Below are 23,794 nucleotides of genomic sequence, written 5' to 3' on the forward strand. Positions count from 1 at the left end.
TCTCCAGCGAACAGGCTGCGGGTTCGAATCCTGTTGTGAGCATAGATGTTTGTGATTGTCTTTAGGTGAGAGATGAATCTCAACGCCTGGTGTTAGACCACTGCACTGATTACTGGAGGCCTGAAGTGACTTGAAAAAGTTCCATGTTTGGTCTTCAGCAATTTCCAAACTATGTAAAAAATAAATAAATAATACAAATATATATATATATACACATCTATCATAACCACCACCATCATCATTTTTTCAGGAATTTAGGCCCATGTGGCCTGTTCCAGTCTCATTCCATCTTTTCCTTGTTTGTCCCTGACTTCTACATCCTCGAAGTGGCTGGTCTTTAATGAAGCAGATAAGAGATGACAATTTCTTGTGTGGTTTTTAACTAGTTGTGAGGTCATATATTCTTAGGATTTGTGTTCAAGTTTTTTGGATATACCCCAGATATATGGAATGGTGATAGATTAGAGTAATCTCTGTCATGAAGTGGGAATGGGGGGGGGGGGGGTTAACTGGTAATAATATTTTTGGGGGATTGTAGCCATTAGCTAAGAAGGTGTTAAGGATATGGTAAAGTTCGGTAGTTAGGGATTGTTATCTGAACTGATTAATTTAGTCCTGTTAATATAGGGTTTTCATAATTCCATATTTTTGGGAGTTGGGGTATGATTGCTGGTGAATGTATCAACCTGTATGTGTAGGTTTTCTGTAAACAGAGAAAGCAAGGGATCCATCAGGTTGGAGTGTAATCTGAGTGTCTATCAAAGGGAGACTGTTGTTGTTTTCTTTTTCCAAGGTAAACTGGGGTGCTGATTGTTTAAGTGTGTTGAGAAATTGTGGAGGGTATCCAGGCAATGCAGCCAAATAGTGAACATCCACACAGCATAGTTTAAGGCTTTTTCTTCAAATGTCTCCATAAAGAAGTTGGCCAGGAGCGGAGAGGGTAGAGAACCCATTGCTGTCCCCTCAATCTGTTTGTAGAATTTTTCTTGCCAAACAAAATAGCGTGAGTTCATGGTGAACTGAAATAGGGCTGAGGAAATATGGCTTGGAGGAGGTCTAAGGCATCTTTGAGTGGGATATTGGTGAACAAAGAGGAGAGACATAAAAAACTGACCAATAGGTCAGTGTGTTGGAGTGAGAGGTTTTCTATACTGGCTTTAAAGTGTGCAGTTTTTTTGTGTGTGAAGATGTGTTGCTAGTATATTATGTGAGCACTTTGGCTGAATGTTTGGCTCATTTGTATGTGGGGGAAATCATTGTCATCCATAATGGGATGTAATGGTACATTTTGTTTATGGATTTTTGATAGTCCATAAATCTGGGGAGGGGGGTCTTGATTTAAAAGGTTTTAGTGTGTTAGCACTTCCGCAGGCCAAGAGGTAGTAACCTTCTTAAGGAGCCTATGGAGTGTTCTGATTTGAGAACTGGTGGGATCATATTCTATAGGGAGGTAGGTAGACTGATCTCAAAGTAAAGAGACAAGCTTACCTGTGTAATCTGTTTGGTTTACAACCACATCGGCATTTCCCTTATCCGCTTTAGTAATTATTATTTTTCTGTTGATTTATTTCTTGCTGAGCTTTGAATTCTTCTTTTGATAGGTTGCTTTTTGATGATTTGACTTGGATAAGAACACTGGCCACATCCAGTCTGATATTGTTGGCAATATGGTTGGGAAGGCTGCAGATACCTCATTCTATCATTATTTCTTCGGTGGGAATCTTTTCAGTGCTATAGAGAAGTTGTGGCCACATGTAAGTGTGCTGATTGCTTCAGGCTTCAGAGTAATGTCCTACTATGGCCAAAACAGGCAGAACAGTCAATATCAGGTTATCAAACACAAGGACTACATCTGGTTCCACTAATACAGCCACTCAGGACTTGCTGATCATGCACTCGACACCCACCACAGAATATGCTGAAGGCCAATTTATTACACTGCAGCCAGTACAAATATGAAAGATTATTCCTTGAATCATTCTCAGCTCTGAAAAACTTCCCAAACCTCAACAAATTTGGGTGCATGAGAATGCCTCAAATTTGAGAAGCTTACATTCTAAGATCATTAACCCAATGGCCAAGACAACCCAATTTAGCCCACTAGGAGGAATCTTTAGGACCAACTTCAGTTGGCTTTCTTCAGCCTCATTTGCTTAGCATGAGTGCCTGCATGCACATATCATTGTTTTGTGATCCCTGACGAAGGCAATGTAGCATTGCCGAAATATAGGTAATTAGTAAAGTTTTTATAATTAATAATACAGTTTATGTTGTTATTTCAACAAAAAGTATTTGAAGCAGTTAATTTGTTCTAAAATTTTATTTTCAAGCATGATTTTACTTCTGATTGGAGATGGTCCTTTAAACACCATGATTTTTGTTTTGTCTGTTGATAATTACATTCCAAATTTTTTAATAATTATGTTTAAGGAGTATATTGATGTTCATCTTCACTTCTTGCTATGATTATCTGGTAATTTGTAAATAAAAGGGTATTAAATATAGTTCCATGATCCATTTTAAATGCTGGTTTTATATTGTTTTTCCCATTTCTTTACTATTTCATCTATACAGTTGTCTAAGGATGCCCAATGTCAACACATCAAGTGTTGACATTGGGCATCCTTGATGGAACCTTCTGTTTATTGATTTCCATTCTGTAACTTCTTCATTGATTCTTACAGCTATTTGGTTGTTGTGATACATGTTAGTTATTGCAGCAAGCAAGCAGCTGATTTGGAATCTTTAGATTCTTGAGTACAAACCCACAGTTTGTTCCTTAAGACTCTGTCAAAGGCCTTCTGGTAAATTTAGAAATGCTATGTGTGTTTCTATGTTGACTTTGAAATGTGTTTTTCCATTAAGATTTTTAATGTAAAAGTAGGGTCAATGCACAATCGTCCTTGTCAGAAACAATTTTGATTCTTCACAAAGTTTATCTTCTATATATGCTTTAATTTTTGAAGTTAATATTCATCCATAGAAGTATTAACCAGTATTTAAGAGACTTATTCCTCTGTAATTTTCACAGTTGCACTTATTGAATTTTTTATATATTGGAATGATAATTCCTTTATTCCAACTTCCTGGGATTAGGATACCTGCATATATAATAAGTTCTATATTTATTCCATCTTATCCAGGGGATTTTCCTGATTTGCTTTGCTGTATTGCTTGTTAGATTTCTTGTAATGTTATTTCTTCCACTGTATAGTTAGTAGTTAGCATTATATCAGTTTTAGATTCATTAACATCATGCCATAAGTTTTGAAAGAAGTCCAGCCAGGTTGGTTTTCTCTTTGATTATTTCAAGTTTCACTTTTTTTTTTTTTATCTCCTTATTCATATTTCTTAGAATTTTGTATGTATTTGGCCTCTTCACTGTAAGATCACTTTCCAATTTTGCTATAACATGTTTCTCTATTATTTTTCCAGCATACTTTTTTTTGCTACTGATCTTTTATATTTATAATTCATTTCTGCTTTTAGTGATTTTGTGTTTATACATTGTTTATATGCTTCTTTCTTGTCTTTGATTATTGCTTCAATGTTTTCATCCCAGTTTCTTATTCCCTTTCTCCTCTTCCATTTACTTTTTTGATTAGAGGCATTGTGTTGCTGCATTTATTTTAAATCTTTCCATTCTAAACTCTATATCATAATTTTCTTTTGTTTGCTCTAGTTTTCCATTTATTCTTGGCAGATAAAGGTAGATAATACTTTTATCATCCAAGAGTTGAACTCAGAGATTCCTGGAGATTTCTATTAGCACTGATTTGGTTAATTTTAAACAATCTTCATCATCAAATTTCTGACATGTACCTTTGGCGGGGAAGTAGAATTTTTGGGGTATTCTTAATTTTCCTTGAATTGCATGGTAGTGCCATATTATAAGAAAATGCCCAAATAGACAAACAAAAGTAAAATAGACTATACACTGTCATGTCATAACAATGTTAAATGTTTCAGTCATGAATCAAATAGGCACAGAAATTTATCATCAAATAGAGGGAAAATGACAGTAATGGACAGAATTAGCAGGGTGAAAGAAAAAAGAAAAATTTCTAATAATAAATAGGTCATTATCAAAAAAAAATTCATAATCAAAGAATGTAATATGGATGAAAACTAAATCTAAAACCATATAACATATCAAAAAAAAATCTTATTTTAACTATTATAGAAAGTACACATAAGATTGCAAAACATACAAAGATAAAATAAAAGTCTATTAGAGAGAGAGAAATCTGTTGGAAAAATAAAGAAACCTAATTAGAGAAGGAAGAGGAAATGACAGAACTTAACAAAAGTAACTAATCAGGAAAATATTAGACATAAAATACATGAAACATCAGGGAACAATCAATTTATTCTTATGATTTTGTGATTTAATACAGTCAAATAATTAATATAAATAACTGGCAATGCAAATTTGGAATTCTGCATGCCCTTTATGATACGTCTCAGTGTAAACAGCAAGGAATTTATTAATCAGCATTCATGATTCTAGATTAATGATAACTGATACAAAGATGGCTTATTAATAAAATCCAAAATTCACCTTTAATTATGTCATCTTCTTCTTGCTGACTACTGACAACATCTGGATCTGTACTTATAGGTATAACTTCTTTGCCTGGCTAGTTAAGAAAACAGAATACAAATATTAACAAACTTATGAGCATAGTTTATGTTAACAATTATTCGAAACATGCATTCACAAGAATAAAAACAATTTTATCAGTGCAAATATTTCTAACAAGCAACTAATTATTATTAATATCCAGGCTTCCATGGAGTCAAAAGACTCACTGTGGGAAGTTGTTCTTAGGAAACACAAACTTTATCATAATACCGCTCCTTGAACTCATTGACTGTTCTTGCTCTAACCACATTCTCAGGCAATGCATTCCATGGTTCAACCACATTCCAAGCAATGAAACCACTCCTCACCCTCTTGCTCATGCTTCCTTTCATAACTTCCAGGGATAGCCCCCTTGTCATCAATCCTTCCCCGGTTCCACCAAGTGAAAGAACTCCCCAATGTCTACCCTGTAACTACCTCTCAACAGTTTAAAAGTATCGATCATATCACCTCTCCTTCTTCTATCTGCCAAATTCTGCAGTCGACATTCCCTCAGTCTATCCTCGTAACTGACATTGTACAGTCCTGAAACCATCTTTGTTATCCATCTTTGTACCCTTTCCACAGTTAATTTATCCACTTCAAATACTGGGGACCAAATTTGAGAACAATAGTCTAAGTGTGATCTGATCAGGGTCTTATTCAACGGAATGATAACTCTTTTATCTCTGCAGGTCAGCATCCTCAGTATTGCAGCAATCCTCTGTGTTACCTTCACCACCTTTGCAATATGCCCCCTGAATTTCAGTTTTCTATCAATCATCACCCCCAGATCTCGTCTCCCCTACTTCCTCCAGTTAGCTCCTCCAATTGAGTATGCATCCTCCCATCGATGGATCCCAAACTTCAAGACTACATTTTGCTGCCTTAAACCGACATCCCCATTCATTTGCCCATCTGTCTAGTTTATTCAAATCCTCTTGCAGGACTGACACATCTGCACTAATACTAATAACCCTTCCCAGCTTCACATCATCTGCAAACAACTGAATATCCCTTGCAATCCATTGACAATGTCATTGATATAAAGGTTGAACAATACAGGTCCCACTACTGAGCCCTCTGGAACCCCACTTGTAACCTTCTGCTTCCTTGATATTGCCCCACCATACACAACTCTCTGATACCTACCAGACAGCCAATCCTGAATCCATTTGACTAACCCAACATTAACCCATGTGCTGCAACTTAAATATCAGCTTATCATGTGGCACCCTGTCAAATGCCTTTGCAAAATCCAAAATATGGCAGTATATGCCTTTCCCTCATCAACTGCTCTTGTCATTTTATTATAAAAGGCAATCATATTACTAAAGCAAGAGCACCCCTTAACAAATCCATGTTGATTCTCACAGATAACATTACCCTCATCTGCCCAACGCTGCATATGGTCTCTTACTAATTTCTCCAAGACCTTAACAACTACTGATGACATACAAACTGACCTATAATTAGACACTTCCAGTCTGCTGCTGCCCTTGTGCAGCAGCACTATCTTACCTTCCTTCCATTTCTTGGGTACCTTTCCCACAACCAGACTTTTATTGAAGTGCCAGGTCAACGGAGCTGTCAGTTCTTTAGCACATTCTCTCAAAACCTGTGGTGAAATTCCATCCAGTCCCACTGCTTTATTGATATCCAGAGTACTCAGAATTTGAAACACACTCTCCTTTTGCTCTTCTAAACCTCGAACCTTCCCTATCCCCAGGATGAAATATTCCAATAAAGTGCTCATTGAACAATTCCACTATATACTCTACATCAGTCACTCTATTCCCATTTTTATCCCACAAATTTTTATCATTTCTCCTCCTACTGGCCACACAGCTAAAAAATTCCTTAGGATTTTCTTTGGATCTTAGTGCCAATCTCTTCTCATATTCGAGTTTTGCCTTCCTCACCATAATAGTCACTCTCCTGGCCTTCATCTTATATGCTTCTTGTATCTGCCCTCCACTCCACTCCTTATATCTCTTCCATAATCTCTTTTTCAACTGCAGTTCCTGTTTGACATTGTTTGTCATCTACTTTACACCAAATTGTGTCTGCTTCTTCACTGGTGGAATACAGCTTACTATTGCTGCTAACAAATATTCCTTCACAATTTCCCAAGCCCTAATGATATCCTGGACTTCCAATTCTGTCCTCCATGAAACTGCCCCTAGTTGATACCTAAGACTATTATAATCACCTGCCTTATAATTCCACATATGTTCCCTTTTCTTTGATACACCTGCATGTCTATTCATCTTCCAAATCAAAAACCACATGGTCAGTCTCTCTCCAACTGGTGGAAGAGATGTCATCTTACTTATTACCAGCTCTTCTGACACTATGACCAAATCCAAAACTCCTGAACCTCTTGTTCCCTCTATTACATGTTGCCTAAGACATTTGTCCCTCAAGAATTCTAGAAATTCCATTCCCTTATTGCTACATGCATTTTCCTCTCCCCAATTTATATTGCTGTAGTTAAAATCACCAGTAACAATCATTCTTCTTGCACTTGCCAAGCTCAACGGCCTAAACATCTCCTGCTCCCCACCCTCTGTGCTCCCTGGTTTGTAGAAACACCCCACTAAATATCCTGTCTTGGCTACTTTTATCTCACACCATATGCTTTCAAAACCATTAGTGTCACTGCCTTCCAAAGTCTCCACTCTTAGAGGACATAAGTGATCACTTATATCACATTACTCCACCACCATGTTTTCTTTTATTATCCTGCTGAAAACTGTGTAATCTGCTACTTCAATTCCTGTTATTCTATCATCCTCTGTCAACCACGTCTCAGAGATCCCAATAATCTTTGGCCAGGCTGATGCTATCAGGGCCACCAATTCATTTTCTTTATTTTGGATATTCCTGACATTGGTATAAAGCATAAAATTGTCACTGCTTCTATACCTATCATTGTCCCCTGTCGACCCCACTGGACTCAGTGTTACCTGATGTCGTCCCCCTTCCCCCAAGAGGCTACTCCTGCTACCATCCACCCTGGGAATTCTAGTTTCCCTGCATTGACACACTGACTCATTCAGAAAACAGCAATCTCTCCAGATGCCTTCATCCTTCCTCATTCAAATGGTCTCTCGCATACAGTTCCCTTCTGTCCTCAAACACCCTCCAAGCATCCACATATTCTAATCCTCTCTTCTGACACATTCTGGCTATTATGCTATTCAGTATTACTGCTCTTCTGCTCAGCCCGTCACTATCATACCTGGGCAACACACATACAATCTTTCCTCTCTGCATTTGCTTTTGCACAACCTCAAGCAAGAATCTCAGATCTTTCGTCGCCCGATTTACATTGCCTTTCGAGTCATTCATGCACAATCATTTCATCCATCCTTTCATCCCTCTTAATTGCCATAGTCACATTTTCTATCGTCCCTCCAGGCAAACACATCTCTGGCATCCTATCTTTCACACCACAGATCATCGAGTCTCCATACATCACACCTCTTACCAATCTGTTCCTTGATTGCTCACCTGTATCCCTCATTCTTCCTCCTTTAACCCTTTCTCTCTGTGTTCCCCTACTTACCTGCTGTCCTGGCATCACTCTATTCCTGGTTCCAGCACTCCCTCGTATTCTTCTCATTTCCTCTCTCTGACTGTTTCCATTCTCCCTTCCTCTATCATTCCTATAACTCTCTCACTCCCTCTCTTCTACTGTTTCTATTCTCTCCTCTTCTATCATTCCCATACCTCTCTCTCTCATTCCTTTCTTCTACTACTCCTATTCTCTCCTCTTCTAGCACTCCTATTCTCTCCTCTTCTAGCACTCCCATACCTCTCTCTCCTGTTTCTATCATTCCCAAAACTCTCTCAATCCTACTCTGTTCACCTTGCATTCATCTCTTCCATTCTCATTTTTCATACTTCTCATCTCGTTCACAAGACAGTCCACCTCCTCTTTCAGCTCATCTATCCATCTCTGCAAGTTAGTCACTCTTACTCACCATTTATTCTCCCAATCAAGACCATCTCTGAAAACTTCACAGTCATTCAAGCCTACCACACTCCCAACTCTTATTTTCTCATTCATATTTTGCTTGTCATTCTTTCCATCACACCACTCATCTCCTGACATTCATTTCCTGTCCCTGACGCAACTAGGCCGGTTATCGAAATATCTAATTCACTGAATTCCTTCCATTGCCTACATTTTGCACATATATGCACTCCAGTCACATATTCAACCAGCCACATATTCAACTCCCTGGATACATATATGCATATATGCCACAAGCACTGCATGCCACAAAGTCCTTTTTTATGCTACATATAATAGAATTCTTAAATGACGGAGGACTTGGTGACACGCCATTTGTGATTGCAACTGCCATCATTCCTTACTGCCGTGGAACTAAACTAAAATGCTAAATATATATATAAACGCTAAATATTATTATTATTGTTTTATTATTATTATTGTTCCGGGAAACTCCAAGGAGTCGACAGACTCATCGAGGGAGGCCCTAACATCATGTCAAGAACAACTATTCAACATTCACACAGTATCTATCATACCTTGCCTTGAACTCATTCACGGTCGTAGCACCCACAACAGACTCTGGAAGCTTATTCCACTCATTTACCACTCTCCAAGTAAAGAACCTAGCTCTAACACCCTTGTCAACCACGCTCTTGCCCAGCTTCCATGCATGGCCCCTAGTCCTCCCACCACCAGTCATATTTTCAAAAATATCTTCTGGATCAATCTTATAAAAACCCTTCAGTAATTTGAATGTCTCAATCATATCACCCCTCCTTCACCTATCGTCCAATTTCTGCAACCCACAAATCTTCAACCTATTCTCATAAGGTTCATTCCACAGACCTGCTATCATCTTGGTCACTCGTCTCTGGACCCTCTCCACTTCCTCCCCATCACGAAGAAACCCTGGTGCCCATAACTGGGCACAGAAGTCCAGATGGGGTCTTATCAAGGCTCGATACAGAGGAACAACTTGTTCGTCTCTGCATGTTAAAGTATTTTTCAGAAGCCAAGTGATTTGGTGAGCTGTTTTAGTTACTTTTGCAATGTGCCCCCTAAACTTCAACTCCCTATCCACCAACACTCCCAAATCCCTGGCCTCATCAATCTCCTGGAGTATGGTTCCACCAATGCGATATACTGCTGCTATTCTTTTCACCCCAAAGTGCATAACCTTACACTTTGCCACATTAAATTGACATCCATTTTTCCTAGCCCAGTCCTCCAAACTATCCAAATCATCCTGTAAAATTTTGACATCCTGTGCACTCACAATTGCTCTACCCAACTTTGCATCATCAGCAAACAAGTGAACACTTCCTCTCAGATCCTTTCCAATATCATTGATGAACAAATTGAAAAGCAGTGGTCCAAGAACAGAGCCCTGTATCACTCCACTAGTCACAAGACGTCTTTTAGACTCCACTCCTGAATAAACCACTCTTTGATATCTCTCCTTCAACCACCCTCCTATCCATCTCACCAACCCTATATCTATACCCATCTGCTCCAGTTTACTGATTAGGGTTCCATGTGGTATCCTATCAAAGGCCTTGGCAAGGTCCAGTAGTATCACTGTAAACCCATTACCCCTATCCAGTTCAGCCATCACTATGTTATAAAACGTGAGCAAGTTACTGAGGCATGATCTACCCTTCACAAAACCATGTTGTCCCCCATACAATATCCCATTTTCATCTATCCAATCCTGTATTCTTTTCTTGACTAATTTCTCTAAGCCTTGACAATGATTCCTGATATGCTAATCGGTCGGTAATTTACAACAGCAGTCTTGGAACCACCTTTATGCAGTGGAACTATTTTCCCCTCTTTCCACCCGCTCGGGACTAACCCAGACCCGAGACTCAAATTAAACAAAATGGTCAAGGGTACTGACAATTCTTTAGCTGCTTCTCGTACAACACGAGCTGGTATACCATCCAATCCCACAGATGTATTGACATTGAGGTTATGCAATAGACTACTCACCTCCACTTCATTAACCACAATTCCCGTATAATCTACTGGTTTATTCGTTTCTGCAATGTCACCACCTGGATAATATATACACATAAATATAAACGCTATATTCAACTATACTAAATAGTGAAAACTTATCCTCTCTTTCACCGCAAATGCTGCCGAATATGACCTCGCCTTCTCAGTAACCCAAAAATAACACAATACATAACAAAAACTCCAAAAGCACTAAAGAACACTGGTGTTACTGAAAAAAAAGTAGCACAATTCACAAAAGAATTCATACTATGCACAGTTTAAAAAACTTTTTTTTTGCCACAGCTCAAATCCACTGCCACGTTTTGACAAGCCATACATCAGTGCATCAGCATGATCACAAGGTGAAGCTAGAACAAGGAATGTTATTCCTTTTTATAGGGTTTAGCCATGTGCTGGAGTGCCACACTATGGGTTGTTACAAAATAAGATGAGATTACAGTTAAAACTAAAATTACAATAAAATAACAACATTAGATAAATGAAATAAAAATTTTAAAAAAAAAATTTAAATATTAAAAATTTAAAAATAAAATTAGTCCTCAAGGGCTCACTCAAGTGAGTATGGGAGTGGTGAACCTGAGGTACCTGATGCTAGACCATGCCTTATTTCATGTAATATATATCTGTTATATTATCTGTAGACTGGTCCCTACTCTTCTTTCTTTCCTTCTTGCTTATTCCCCCTCCCAATCTTTCCTATTTTACTTTTCTTCGTCTCTTGCAGTTTGTTTAGCCTTACTTAGGCTAAACAAACACAGAAAAAGGCAATGGCAAACCACTTCTCTATATATTTTGCCAAGAAAATTTTATAAACAGAGGCTTAGGTTATTGTGATATAGTGCTGGAAGATGGGACACCCAGGTCAGAATGCACTGAAATGGCTACTGGGAAAGAGCAGAGGGGAATTTCCAATGAAGTTAACAAAAATGAAGAAGCTGGATCAAAGCCTTCTGTAAGTTCAACTTCTGATAGAGTTAATTTCAGAAGAAAATGCCTCCGCTTTACTGATTCACATAAAATAGGAACATGGAAAGTAAGAAATATGTATCAAGGAAAACTGGAACTAGTGAAGAAAGAAGAAGAACTCGAATTAAGATGTTAGGAATCAGTGAACTGAAATGGACAGGAATGGGTCACTTTGATACTGATGATTTCATGATGTATTATTCTGGACATGAAAAACCTTTGAAGAAATGAAGTAGCATTCATAGTTAGAAGAGAATACAGAAAATACATTTTGGGTTACAATCCAGTGTCTGATAGAATAATTCTAATCAGAATAAAGGCATACCCAGTGAATATTACACTCATACAGGTGTATGTACCCTACTATAGATTCAAGTGAAGATGAGCTAGAAGAATTTTAAAGCAGCCTACAACAAGTAGTGTATAGTACTGATAAAATAGACTTCCTTTTGATTATTAGGTGACGGGAATGCAAAAGTGGGGGGGAAAAAGAAGAACGAGACATCACTGGAAAATTTGGTTTAGGACTGAGGAATGAAGAAGGAAAAAGAATGTTGGAGTTTTGTGTTGAGAACAGTTGCTCCTAACAACATAAAAGAAGATTGTATACATGGACTTTACCTAATGGAGAACACAGAAATCAGATAGATTATATTGTTGCCAGCAGAAGGTGGAGGAGTGCTATCCAAGCAGCAAAAACACTACCAGATGCAGATTGTGGGACAGATCATGCATTATTGATAGTTGAAGTTAAATTGAAATTAAGGGATAAGAAGAAACAAAAGGACAGTATCAGATTTGATTTAGATCCTATAAGTGAAGCATTTAAAGTAGAAGTTGGAAAGAAATTAAAAAGTTTGCAGAAGACAGGAAGAGAATTAGAACTGTGGGAAGAAACAAAATGTACAGTCGTAGAAGCAGAAAAGAATATTCTTAATAAAGCAACAAGAAAGAAAGAAAGATTGTAAATGGTTGTCAGCAGAAGCTATTCAAATAGCACAGGAAAGAAGAAAAATGAAACTTCAGAGAAACAAAGAAAGGGGTTAGACAACTGAGTGCAGATTTCCAAAGACAGGCTAAGAAAGATAAGGAAAAACATCTAAACAAAAGGTGCAAGAAATTTGAAGAAATATTATAGGTAGAACAAGAGATCTGTTTAGAAAAATAAATGATGTTACGGGGAAGTTTATCCCTAGATAAGGAGTTTTAAAAAGTAATTCAGGTAAATGTCTGATGTAAGAAGAGGCAGTGGAAAAAAAGATGGAAAGAGTATGTAGAGGATTTGTACAAGAAAGACAATAATATTGAAAGAGAATTTGAAAGGAGAGAATTTGTTAAGGATCCCATGATAATGAAAAGTGAAGTGATATCAGCAATGGAACAGCTGCTAAAAGGAAAAGCTCATGAAGCTGATGGTGTGTCAGTAGAATTATTGAGAGCAGCTGGGGATGAAGCAGTGAATATATTAACTGAAATTGGTCAACAGGTTTGGAAGAAAATATACTGGCCTAGAGATTGGAAAATATCAGTATTCATCCCAATCCCCCAAAAAATCAAATGTCAGAGATTATGATAATTATAGAACCATCGCTTTAATTTCATATGCAAGTAAAGTTATGCTGAAAGTAATCCAACAAAGGTTGGAGCCATATGTGAATAAAGAAATGCCACAAGAATAGGCAGTCTCTAGAAGAGGTAAAGAAACTAGAGACTTTCAGAAGGAAGTATACATTTTATTGATTATAAGAAAGCTTTTGATTGTGTGGATCACAACAAACTATGGATTGTAATGAAATCAATGGGAATACCTGAACATCTAATTCTCTTGATAAGATAGCTATATGACAACCAGGAAGCTTCAGCAAAAACAATCTTTGGAGAAACAGTGTTCGAGTAGAAAAAGGGGTGAGGCAGGGTTGTATTCTGTCACCCTACCTTTTTAATATTTATAGTGAATGTGGTATGAGAAGGGCTGATTTAGACAAAGATCCAGCTGGAATTAAGATTGGTGGCAGGAAAATAAATAATTTAAGATATGCATATGATACAGCCTTCATAGCAAAAACTAAGGACGATCTGGAGCAGTTGATTCTATTGGTTAAGACAGAAAGTAACAAAGCCAGGCTTAATTTAAACATCAGCAAAACAAAAGTGATGGCTTCAGGCAATTTAAATGAATTTATAATAGAGGGAGATAAAATAGAAATCATTGAAAATCATGATTTAGTAGGGTTCAGAATCAGAAATGATGGTAAATATGAAGATGAAATTAAAAGAAGGATAGCATGGGAAAAAAAGCGATGTCAAACCTGACAAAAATTATGAAAAATAAAGGTGTGAGTAAGACCATGAAAGTTAGAATTGTCAAAGCAACGGTATTTCCAGTAGTGATGTATGGATGTGAAAGTTGGATTATTAAGAAGAAAAATAGAAAGCGAATTGATTCATTTGAATGATGGGTATGGAGGAAACTATTAAGAATCTCACGAGTTGCAAGAATGACCAATAAGAAGGTTCTAGAGAATATAAAGACAGATTGCTCCTTGGAGGTAATGATTGCTAAACAGAAGTTGATGTGCTTTGGCCATATTATGCAAGCTGATGAATCATTGGAAAAGGCAGTTATATTGGGGAAGATTGAGGGAATGAGAAGAGGAAGACCACAAAAGATTTGGATGGACAACATAAAAGAATTTACCAACTTGAACTTACAATTACTGAAAGAAAGGATAAGAGGCCAAGTAGGATGGAGAGCCTTTGTTCACAAGATCACCAAGAGTCAAAAACGACTGAATGGCACATAACAATAGATAAATGAAATAATTTCGAATGACATGAGATTAAAAGAACATCCTCATAAATGCCAAACAGTAGCTTGCCATTTATGAGGATGAGACTCTCCAAAATCTTGGCAACGGATAGATAATCATTCCGATTTAAGTTTGAGCAGTGTAGTAAGGGCACTTCAACACTCTTTAAACAACCATCAAACTAGCGCTGATGCAAAAGGTGGGTATCGGACCATAGGATATTGTGGTTTCTCTACTTTGTGATCAGCCAGGTCAGATTTCTCAGGTTTATTATGATTAATATATAATTGTTTTTCAATTGAATGTTCTTATTTGCTCCAAGTATGAGCAGAGACAATTACACTAAACCTTGTAAACACCAGAGGAAGAGAGGTGAATGGCAACCAGAAAGCAATTTTGTTAATAAGGAAGAATGTAGAGACTAAATTATATCTCTTCAGGATCATTTCAACTGCCTCAAAGATTCCTGCAATATATGGAACAGGGACTCACTGTGCAAATCCAGGGTACTTAGGAATGGGCCAGTAAGTGTTTAGGATGCATTTAAATTTCCTAGAGGTGAAGCCATTCTGTAATATGGTGCTTTGGTCTAGTTCTTGTTGGAGATCCTTGCAATTGAAGCAGATGACGTGCTCTATTGAGAAGGATTTCATAATGCCTATTTTTTTGCAATTGATGAGCTGAATCTTGTATGTGATCTGTGAAGGTAGGTTTACAGTGAACAAATGTAAGTAATCCAGATGGGGTATGAGAAAGAAGGACATCCAGGAAGGCTAATTTTTGAGTATACACATGGATTGCAAGTTGTTCGTTTTGATCAGAAAGGTCAGTAGAGATGCTTCTGTTTCTGGCCAGATGGCAAACATGTAGCATACTGAAAAGGAAGACTGATGTTGAGGAGAACAGAGAATCTTCAAGGTGTTCCAAGTAAAAATTGGCTAGTGCAGAAGACAAGGGGCTTCCTATAGTCGTTCCTCTATGTGTAGAGTTGGTTTCTGTAAATGAAGTAGTCTGAGTGCATGATCGAACAGTTTGACTATGTACGGAGGGAACTACTTTGATAATAATTGGAGAGAGAGTGTGTTGGCAAGAGGTACACTAGTAAATTAAGACTGGATGTTGAAAATGAACACAATATCTGTATACTATGGGGATAGTTCTTTTTAAATTTTTGTCAGGAATTCTGATGAATTTTTCTCCAATGTTTGTGCATGGCTTGTATGAGCACTTAAAAAACTAGCTAGGAATTTGGCCAGGCAATAGGTGGGATCGATGCAGTCGACTATAGGTCAGAGAGACTTATTTGTGGATTTCTGGTAGGTCGTAGAAACAAAGTGTTCTTCCAAAATAGCTCTTCAGTTTTTTTCCAGCAGATCACTTGGTTGAGCAGAGAATTCAGTTTCATGATTTGGCTATTAACAGGGGTCTGGGTAATCTCTTGGTGAGTGGTTTGATCTTGTAATAAAAGGGAAAATTTTCTTTTGCACTCAGTGGTATTCATAATTACTAGTGCTTTTCCTTTATTTGCTTTTGTAATGATCTGGTCATTTTATCCTAAGGAATTTAGGGTCTTGATTTCAGCTGGAGCAAGTTTTTTTGGAAAGGGGAGAAAGGGAGGAGTTGGCTCTGAGTAATACTGAGGAAATGTCTAGTGCAGTTTATTAGTATCATCACTTGAGAGGATCAACAAGTTTTTCACAATGTGATGCAGGAAATCTAGGTATGGAATTTTTTTTTTTTTTTGGTACTATAGCAGGAAAAGATTAATAAAATGCTATACAGCAATCCCTCGATTAGTATGCCTAATGTATTTTTATTAGTACCGTTCTTTAAAACAGACGCATTAATCAAAAACGCACTAATCGAATATAATAACCTATGGGAAAATATATAATTCGTTCCTCAGATTTCTTTTTTGACCTTTAAGTTTTTTTTTTATAAAAGAATTAGGCTATATCTCAGGGCCTAGTTAAAGGAAAACCATGAAGCTGAAAGACAATAAAACATATTCAGGATATAAATTTATTATTCTACTTCTTAACAAAGAATTGAGCTAACGTAGTTTTGCGGGCATTTTGTTTCTTTTTTTCATACAACCGACGGTATTGCCTCTTCTATTCTTCTGCAAATTTTACTGCTTCTCTCTTCATCAGGGTCAGCCTCTAAGCATTGCTGCTTAAAAACTTCGATTGTACGAAAAATATTTTCAAATTGTTTCTGCGAAATCTCTTTTGGCCGACTATCAGTGGTTAAATTTTCTATCAGTGGTTAAATTTTCATATTCTTCGGAATCTTCCCACTGTGCATCTAAATTTAGCAGGTCGGAATCACTCAATTCTTCAGAATGAGATTTAATTAACTCTTGGACGTTATCATTGAAGGGGAGAAAGAAATGAAGAACGTACGAATTGGTCGCCAACGACTATAAAGCACGTGAAGTCACGTGCTTTATAGATACAATTTCCCAACTGTTATACAAGCAAAATAATTACCACTTTAAAAACTACAATGATCATAAAAGAGAAGCTAATTTTCTGACGTGTAATAATAAACAACTCATCCCAGAAGACAGATTGATTACCCTATTATCAGAATGGATTCTCCTTTTTGTGACATGCACAGAAATGTCGAAGGGTCTCGAATCTGTGAGCATACTATAGCAGACAACATAAATTTTGGTGGTAAAAATTTGGAACATAGTATACATAGTGTACATGGAAGTAGTGTAGTATGCCATTAAAATGTTTTAAATCTGTAACTAAATTATTTCATTCTTAGCTATAAAAATGTACAGATAGAAAATTTTTAAAATCTGTAGCATTTATTTTTAAGATGTGTATAGGCGCACTGATCGAATTTGGATATAAAAAAAAAAAATGACACACTAATCGGGGGCGCATCAGTCGAGGGATTACTGTATCTGGTCAAGCCTTCTTTACAACAGTGAAACTTGGACTCTAAATAAAGAAGCAGAGAAAAAATTAGAAGCTTTTGAAATGTGGACCATCAAAGAATATTGTAAATATAAACAGACAGAGAAAATGAAATGCTATATCTGGTCAAGCCTTCTCTACAACAGTGAAACTTGGATTCTAAATAAAGAAACAGAGAAAGCTTTTGAAAATGTGGACCATCAGAAGAATGTTGAAAATTTCATAGACAGAGAAAATGAAAAACAAAGATGTTTTAAAGAAAGCAAAAATGAAAAGAACATTAATGAAAATCATTAAAGAACGAAAATATTTTGGACATTGAACTAGACAAGAAGGCATTCAGAAATTAATATTAGAATGGAAACTGGATGGAAAAAGAGGGAGAGGTAGATCCAGGAGAATATGGTTTGAAGACATTAAGGACTGGATTGGCTTGAATTACCATACATGTTCGAAGCAGCAAAAGCAAGAAAAAAGTTCTGTGACATGGTTGCCAACCTCCTATGGTATGACACTTGAAGAAGAAGATAGCAAAATCATGTCCTTGAGCAAGTAATGAAGTTTCTTTGGCAGTAAGAGAGTGTGTCTAAGTATGCTGACTACCCATTTGCTTGTTGCAGGGTTGATCTCAGCTGGTTTTTGCTTCTGAACAAGTGAGTTAAACTTATAGTCGAGGATGTATCTACATCTATTATAAGATTTCTGAAGAGACTGTCTAGATATGTCTAAAACTATGTTGAGTAGGTTGATGTTTAAGATCACTGAGTTTAACAGTCTTCCTGGTCAATTCTTTCCTGTGAAAGATAATTAGAGTTTTAAATAGAATTTGTGATATAGTAACGATTATTAGAAACACGTATTCACAAGAAAAAATACTAATAAAATTGTTATTCTTTAATTTTATTATTATAATGGATACAATTTAGACCCTACATTCTTCCCTATCAAAATTTTCACAAAAGAGAAACAGTCTCCCTCTCTCCTTCCCCGGTGTATACCAGGTACAGTGTGATTGCTTCCCCTCATATTTTGAACAAACAGAACATTCGGTCAAAAAACAACTACAGGAACACCAATCTTATATGAAAATACTACCCACAGAAAGCCAGAAGATGTCTTTTATTATTATTATTATTTGACACCTCCAGGGAGTCCAAAGACTCACCGAGGGAGGGCACCAGATCTACAACTCATCTCCAACTGACCACAACTACACTAATGTCATCTACTGCCGACCACCACTGGTATTTCCACAGACACTCACAAATATCCATGCCCATGGCAGGATTTGAACCTGCAGCCTTTTGGCTGGAGAGCAGATATGCTACTGTTGTGTCGGAAAAAGTGATGAGTCATCCCTTTTTCCCACCCAACGTTACGTTACCTCAGAAGGAAGGGATAAGGACATGCTTATGCCTCCTGATGGGAAATGTACCGAATAATGTCCCAGGAAAATGTAAATAACCAGATGTGTAAATTCTAAACATTGTTAAGATAGCCCATAAGTTTATTAAGATAGTAATTGTGAATGAATTAAAGTAGAAAGTCATGTAATATTAACAAGTAAATATTTATAAGCTAAGTACAAGTTTAAGGCATGTAAAGACAGTTCGCAGCCACGGCGTCCAATCGGCTGCCGCCGTATGCATGACGGCACCACCGAGTGGGGGAGCTGCTTCGGAGTATAAAAGTTTCGACAGGAGTTCGAATCGCTCTCTTATTTCTTATCTCTGATCGCTTGTGTCTCGTCTCCGAGTTTCGTCGGCACCAAGTTTCCCGCAGGAGAGCTATGTAGAGCTTGCCGCCACGTGTAGCAAGGATCTCCCCTTGCTATGCATGTTACATCGGTCAAAGCTGCAACTACAGTGTGTTCAAACACATTAGGAGAAAGAGCCGCTGATGAAATCCACGTCAGCGTACAGATCTGTGCATGAGTGTTTTCGGTTCGTGTAGAACAAAGTCCGCCATCAGAGGAGGTACAGTGAACAGATCAGAATACCTAGTCAAAGCAAGAACGGTAAGCGAAGATTTTCTTATATTAATGTAGGATTAAAGTATCCGTGGAGTAAAGAAACAGAAATTAAGAACACACGCCATTTACGTGTTGTGCCATAGGAACAGTCTGCAATTTGGACACTTTTGTCTACTGCTAAGAAGAAAACATATTAGGCTCCAGCCGAACAGGAGGCCGAGCTCCGAACTGTTTAAGTGATTTAAGAAAAGGAATGTCATATGTTCAGAAAGTAGTTAAGTGTTAACAGATATTTTGGGGGAGAGAATTAAGTAGAAATAAGTACTATTGTCCTAGAGAATCACATGTCAGATTTATTGAATTGTCTAGTGTTTATATGTAATGTTTCATGTATGATATTATCAGGTAACTTGATTGTGAGAGTCTGAGGATAGATATATGTACAGAAGTGAGGAATTTATGCCCAGTAAGAGATCATAGTGCAGAAGTTTAAATGTGTTTAATTAAGTAAGGGGAATCTAGACTCTTTTAAGGTTAAGAATTTAAATAACATGTATACTTGTCTTTGTGAAATAATAAATGTGTTTCTTTTTACATAATCAATTGAGTTTGTCATATCTTCTGCGGATTTGAATTACCGTTTGGAAAATTTCGTATCATGCATTTAAGGGAGAACCGATAGTGATATGAGAATAGGGACCACGACTGCATATATCTTGATCCCTACAATTTTCTTTAAGTAATTTAGATAGTGCATCAGAATTTAGTTGCTGGCTGGCGCAGTCTTTAATCTATACAAATTTGTCGGCAACCGAAATCTGAGAATAAGAGATACAAAATTTTAATAGTAGAGTAAAAGTTAAAGATAAAACAAGAAAAACGGGGATATAACACTACCCACTCGGTCAACCAGGCCGGTTGTTGTGGTACTAATCACAACATCTTCCGGTCTAATACTCACCTTTTACATTGGTGCCAGTTTAAGTTTGAACAGTTGTTTAAAGAGAGTGCTAAAGTACTTCTAAGGAATTTGATTTCAATGGATATAAGTTTTTTTTTTGGTGGGGGGGGGGGAGGAGGAGTTGGCTGAGTAATACTGAGGAAAGGTCCCAAACTGAAATCAAAATGACCATCTATCCACTGCCGAGATTTGAGATAGTCTTTATCCTTGCATCCCCCTCCCTAATGTTTTTCTCCCCAAAATGATTTTATTTATCTAATGCTGTCATTTTATTTTATCTTGAAGTAAATTTATCTTAATTTTAACTGTAATCTCATCTTATTTTGTAATCACTTGTATTGTGGCACTCTGACATGTGGCTAAACTATAAAAAGGAATAACATTCCTTTGTTCAGCCTTCACCATGCAGCATGGTCACTTATGTGACCATGCTGATACACTGATGATGATGATGGTTTGTTAATTTCAGGCTGAAATATTTGCACTAATAAAATTATTATTCTTTATTCTTGTGAATGTGTGTTTCTAATAATTGTTACTATGTTACAAGTGCTATGCTCATAAGTTAATTTTAAATTACAGATCACTGAATTGCCAAAAGAAGTCAGATTCAAAATAATGATGAATTTTAATTATTATTTCATGTACATCCTTCAATGCTCTTCATACACGGAAATACTTGTTTTATAATATTAACTACAAAATATTATCAGAGCAGAAAACACTAATCTATATGTTGAACACAAATACTGAATTATATTTCACCAGAAATTATATATTCTTTCACTCAAGTGTGATCAAAAACTTTACCCACGAACATGAATTTAGCATATTCACAACTAGGCTATTTGTGTGTGTGCGTGCGTGTGTGTGTATAGAAATTCCTTAAATCAAACTACCTTAGTATCCCAAAATGCAATATCTCCCTCCCCTTTTGGATGTGCATATTGACATGTATTATGGTCAAGGTCACCATCCATGTGGTTTCAACCTATATTGAGATCTCAATCGGAGGAAGCTAGATCCATGGAGACTGAGTATCTCCATCCTTTCCTTTAGTGTTACACCGTGATCAGCATTCATTTTACACAAATTATGGACTCTAGAACCATGTTATAAATTTTAATTTCCTGATGTTTCGACTTTCATATTAAGGTCATCATCTGAAGTACACACACACACACACACACACACACACACACACACAACACACACACACACACACACACACACACACACACACACACACAGAGAGAGACAAGCTAAATTACATTTCACACAGTATGCTGAAGAGACCATGAATTGATTATCATTATTCAGGCCTCTATGGAGTCAAAAGACTCATCGTGGGAGGTCCTTCCTAAGAAACACAAAGTCCATCATACCACTCCTTAAACTCATTGACTGTTCTCGCTCTCACCATTCCATCAGGCGATGCATTCCATGGTTCAACCACCCTCCACGCAAAGAAATCACTCCTCACCCTCTTACAAACAGTTTCCTTTCATAACTTCCAGGGATGGCCTCTTGTCATCATCCCACTGTTCAACCAAGCGAAAGAACTCCCCAGTGTCAACCCTATAACCACCTCTCAACAGTTTAAAAGTCTCAATCATATCACCTCTCCCCCTTCTATCCGCCAAACTCTGCAGTCCACATTCCCTCAGGCCGATTCTCATAACATGGTACAGTCCTGAAACCATCTTTGTTATCCGCCTTTGTACCCTTTCCACAGTTAATTTATCCCCTTCAAATCCTAGGGACCAAATCTGAGAACAATAGTCTAAGTGTGGTCTGATCAGAGATCGAAGCAACATTTTATTTAAGACAATATCAGAAAAACATTCTTTCATATAGATAGTTTTGTTACAGTAAAAATGATGTCCTAATTTATCATGGCAATTGTTATATTAGATTTAAGATCCTGGAATACCTATGATCCTATTTCTAATTAACTCTTAGGGAGAAAGGTTAAGTGGGTAGATATGTGCCTTCCATATTCCTGGGATCTTAAAAATAATGATAGTCTAAAAATACAGGAATATGGAAGGCACATATTTTACCGACTTAACCTTTCTCCCTAAGAGTTAATTAGAAATAGGACCATAGGTGTTCCAGGATCTTAAATTACAATTGTCATCTTAAATTAGGCCATCATTTATACACACACAGGTGGGATCTGGTTGGAGATAATGTCAGGAAACTCAGCAGCACAGCCAACAGAGGTATCAGTTCTTGAAACATCAGAATAGATGGGCAAGAAATCAGAGTGGGCTGCTCTGTGTGCATTAAACAATTGTGGGTAGATAAATGGAGTATGAGACTTCTGTAGCTGACAAAGTGAGAGGTTGGAGTGCAAACCTGCCATTGAGGGATGCTGTAATATTTAGTGAAGGCAATGTTGTCAACTTTCACACCAACAGCTTGCAGTCTCTTTAACACGCATAGCAAAAGGACATATTGGCAGTCTGAGATGTGCGATACTGAGCTTCCCAACACAGAGAAAAGAGACTAGTCCATGTAGGATGGTCTGGGAGAGACTTTATCTTTAGGACATAATTAAGAGAACTGTTTCTGTTTAAGTGATAGAGCCGGTTCATTTACTTCAACATAAAGACTTTGAGTGGGTGATGTGCAAAAGGCACCAGTAGTTATCCGTATACACTGATGATGGATGGAATCCAACCATCGCCGGTTACTCTGTCTTGTAGAACCATAGACTTGAGACCCATAATCCAGCGTGTGAAATTATGATTTGAAATTATGAAATCATCTTTAATTCACATGAATCAAATAAACACTAAATATACAAAATACAAATCACACACACAAATCAAAAAAACACTAAATATAAACACTAAATATATCTTTATCATGCACGTATAAGTGCATGATAAAGTTTGAGCAATGAAGATCGATCAACACCCCACTCAGTGGAGGATAGAGTATGAAGGAGGTTCAATGCTCTCTTGTACTTTTCTCTTAGTTGACGGGTTTTTAAGAGGATGAGGATATCTTAATGAATCTTCTCTGAACCTTTCTAAGTCACTGTTGGGTTATGGAATGTGGGGATATGAATCAGATTGTGCAGAGCCTTTGAATAGAAAGAAACAGAGTTATGATTGAGATGTATAAGTTGGTGAGGAGTGTTACCAGATTGATGTGAAAGAGATTTTTAAATAGAGTAGAAGGAGTCAAGGTAGAAACAAGAGGCCAATCCTGGAAACTGTATAAGGTGGGTTTTAGCAGCAGAGTGAGGGGCAGGTTCTTTGGACGAAGAGTGGTTGGTGAGTGGAATGGATTGCCTGAGGGCACAGTTTAACAATCTGGTTGCATGAGTGTGGTTCCTCTTATATAATTTGGATGAAACTAAGATTAATAAATAATTACAGCAAAGCATTTGTATATTTAGTGTTTATTTGATTAATGTGAATTAAAGATGATTTCATAATTTCAAATCATATATTTTATTTTGAATATTG

At 37.1% G+C, this 23,794-nt stretch overlaps 1 protein-coding gene across 1 annotated transcript in view; it reads right to left on the bottom strand.

Moving 5' to 3' along the window:
- The window catches only part of LOC150107048 (signal transducing adapter molecule 2-like), a 387,379-nt gene that overhangs the window by 228,679 nt on the left and 134,906 nt on the right, over positions 1 to 23,794 (bottom strand). Inside the window, exon 6 of the mRNA XM_090392915.1 lies at positions 4,562 to 4,640. Coding sequence (XP_090249041.1) covers positions 4,562 to 4,640 — 79 coding nt within the window. The remainder of the gene's footprint in view (positions 1 to 4,561; positions 4,641 to 23,794) is intronic.

The sequence above is a fragment of the Typopeltis vanoorti genome, chromosome 5 (genome assembly GCF_054136105.1).
Source record: "Typopeltis vanoorti isolate ZY-2024b chromosome 5, IOZ_Tvanoo_1.0, whole genome shotgun sequence".
NCBI lineage: Eukaryota > Metazoa > Arthropoda > Arachnida > Uropygi > Thelyphonidae > Typopeltis > Typopeltis vanoorti.